Source organism: Pygoscelis adeliae, unplaced genomic scaffold (genome assembly GCF_000699105.1).
Source record: "Pygoscelis adeliae isolate BGI_AS28 unplaced genomic scaffold, ASM69910v1 Scaffold87, whole genome shotgun sequence".
Lineage (NCBI taxonomy): Eukaryota > Metazoa > Chordata > Aves > Sphenisciformes > Spheniscidae > Pygoscelis > Pygoscelis adeliae.
Window position 1 is genome coordinate 1841798 of NW_008825098.1, and position 3064 is coordinate 1844861.

Genomic DNA, 3064 nt, shown 5'->3' on the forward strand with positions numbered 1-3064 from the left:
AAGTACCGGGCGGGCAGCTGTGTGCTAGCGCTGCACTGCGGCCCGGGGAGCGCCGCACCGGCCCAGCCTACCGCGGCCTTTCTGGAGCCCGTACAGAAGCGAGAGGAGCCCACGCATTGTCATTTACAGTGCATTAACTATGCTTTGAAGTACTTGTTAGCACCTTGTAACTACTCACTATAATTAGCCACGTCATTTACATCCTGCCAAGAGCTGCGTTGCTGGGAAGAAAGCACTCCGGTGCCGCTCCAGTGAAGCACCGCAGCTCCAGAGCTCTACCCAGCATTTACCATCTAGGTCAACACCTTCCAGCTACAGTGCTGCAGCAGAGATTATTACCTGAAAGAGGTTATAGAAACAGGTTAGCCTGCTCAGTGCAGAAGCATCTTTATTTGAAGTATTTCACTGCTGGAGGAACAGTTCTGGAAGGCCGGGAGCTGGCTGCCCCCAGCCACAGGAACCAGTCTGGACAGCACTTTTTGCCTCGCCAAAAGCCCGAGGTTTCCCTTACCACAGCAACAAGCAGGCCTTCACTGCGAAAAATGAACCTGCAGAGAGCTGGAGAAGCACAGCTGAAGGAGATGGGACCAGAGCCCCCTCTAACCCACCGCCCCTGTATGGCCGAAGTTAAAGTTACAGTTTCAACACTCCAGTCCTTAGACTCACTTGTGTAGTTTGAACCCTCACCGCTGCGGGGCTTCAGACTAACAGAAAGCAAGGGCTTTCCAATTCAGACCCCCGCAGCCAGCAGAGGTAAAAGCCCACCCATGAAAAAGCCACACAAGACAGAGCTATTTGACTGCTACCTTGGAAGCAGTTTTTAGACTCTTCCTCAAAGTTCATACCCTATGAGCCAGCGGAGGCTGCTGCAGTGCAGCCCTTGCTTTTATGGCTGTCTCTCCCCGATCTTTTACAAGAAGAAACAGTGAGAGGGGTCAGGCTCTACCATGAAGAAAATCAACTCAAGTTGTGGGTTTTCAACATCCATTCAGCTTACCTTCTTCCTCCTCCATGATAGTTCCCTTCCCTCTATGAAGGCCGACATCAAGTAGAACTGGCCTTAAGCAGCACCAGCCTTACATCTGCCGGGCTGAAGGCAACTGTCACACCACAGGGCAGGCTCGCTTAGCAAGAATGTAACTTTGCAGGACGAAACCCGTGTGCCATCTCCCTTGACGATATTTACCGAGTGCAGTGTTCTAGGACTGTGTTTCACAGCTGGTAGGATTGTCAGAGGTGCACGTTCTTGGAACAGCTCGTCAGGACCACGTATTTTTCAGTTAGTGGACAAGAGACAATCAGTCTTGATATAACATTTATTGAATATTTCCACTCTAGTGGATGAAAAGTCTGTACAAAACCAAACATTTCCTTTACTTAAACCAATCTAAAAACAGTCAGCTCAATCAAAACCCACTACAAATACAATAGCTTCTTTGAAGCCATGGTAACACTTAAATACGGTTAAGACTTCAATGCAGAAATTTGGTTTGTTAGAAAGCTCAAGGGAGCTTTAGCTTCTCAAAGTTACAAAAAGGCAAAATTGTGTTTCACAGATACAGTCCACTGGAATCACCAACACTGGACAATTAAGTACTTAGAGTCCTGAGATAACAAGGAATCTTGGCATCCTTTAAACAGTTTTCTGTTGTCCTTTCTTTCCAATAAGAGACTTGTGGATATGCGGTATTACACCTAAGAAAGAGCAACAATTAAGACCACGTTATTTCTCTTCAACAATTCTAAGCTTTGCACTTCAAATAAAATGACAGCATTAAGCAACCCCTCGTCTGTTAAGAGTTCTGGCCACGCAGCTAACTAATCACAGTTAGCAAGCAATTTACATACCGCCACCAGCAATTGTTGCCTTAATGAGAGAGTCCAATTCTTCGTCTCCTCTAATTGCAAGCTGCAAGTGACGGGGAGTGATACGTTTCACCTTCAAGTCTTTGGATGCGTTTCCTGCCAGCTCAAGAACCTGAGGACAAGACCATTTTTAAGCCAAGTTACACAAATCAAGTGAGACCAAATGCACAGCCTTAGTGTATTTGGCATAGAAAATAAAATAGCTATTAGTGACGCCAAGACAGCAAACAATGCCTCTTTTGAAAGGGTTCCTCCTTTGGAGCTCTGCATTTAATTTTCCCCAAGAACAGAGTAAGTGTTTTACAGCAGACACGACATGCTGTAATGGCATGTTTTAAAAATACTTCATTCTTCCGTCTTTCCTGTAAGTCACAGTGATTTGATCTGCACAAAATGCAGAGCAAACGGTCCCATGCGTATTTCATGGTCTCCTGAGGATGCATGCACTTAAAACTGGCCAAAGCAAGTGAAGAGTTCACAGCCCAGTCCGAATTGGCAAAATACAGCAGGCTCTGGTCATGATGCCATTCTGGAGTTGACCAACTTGCTTGCACCCCTTGCAGGAACTTTACCTCAGCTGTCAAGTACTCCAGGATCGCAGCGCTATAGACAGCAGCTGTGGCTCCTACACGCCCATGGCTGGTAGTCCTAGACTTCAGGTGCCTGTGGATGCGGCCAACAGGGAACTGGAAAATAACATCAGTATGAATAGGCTGTGATGAGAGAGACAGAAAGGCACTACTGTAAACTACATGCTGGGCAACAGAATCCCAGCGGCAGAAGTACGGGCTACATTTCAACACCTGAGAATCCAGCTAAGGACACCGTATGCCAAGTTCACATCAGCAACTTCACAATCCTAACCACAAGCAGTAGCAACAGCCACAAGGGAATTCTCTTCCTTCCCGCACAGATGCAAGAGGTCTAAAAATAGTCAAACCAGACATAAACACACTCAAGGATCAAACAGATCCTTACACCATTCTGGACAACAGACAAGACAGCAGATTGTGCAGGTCTCACAAGGTACAACCAACCAAGAGATGGAAGGCCAACCTGACTTTCATTCACCCGTGCCCCGGTCCCTGCTCACCTGCAATCCAGCCCGCTGAGAACGGGACACTGCTTTGGTCTTGGTCTTTCCAGAGTCCTTCCCAGCTTTACCGCCAGCCTAGCAGAGAGGAGAGGCGTGTGTGTG

General features: G+C 47.3%; 1 protein-coding gene across 1 annotated transcript in view; it reads right to left on the reverse strand.

Annotated features, from left to right (window-relative positions):
- Window positions 1–1298: 1298 nt before the first annotated feature.
- LOC103919555 (histone H2A.Z) overlaps window positions 1299–3064 on the reverse strand; it is a 12237-nt gene continuing 10471 nt past the window's right edge. The window contains exons 2-5 of the mRNA XM_009327078.1: window positions 2960–3037; window positions 2439–2552; window positions 1849–1978; window positions 1299–1695 (exon numbers count right to left, since the gene is read on the reverse strand). Of these exons, the coding sequence (XP_009325353.1) occupies window positions 1634–1695; window positions 1849–1978; window positions 2439–2552; window positions 2960–3037 (384 nt within the window). The 3' untranslated portion in view covers window positions 1299–1633. The remainder of the gene's footprint in view (window positions 1696–1848; window positions 1979–2438; window positions 2553–2959; window positions 3038–3064) is intronic.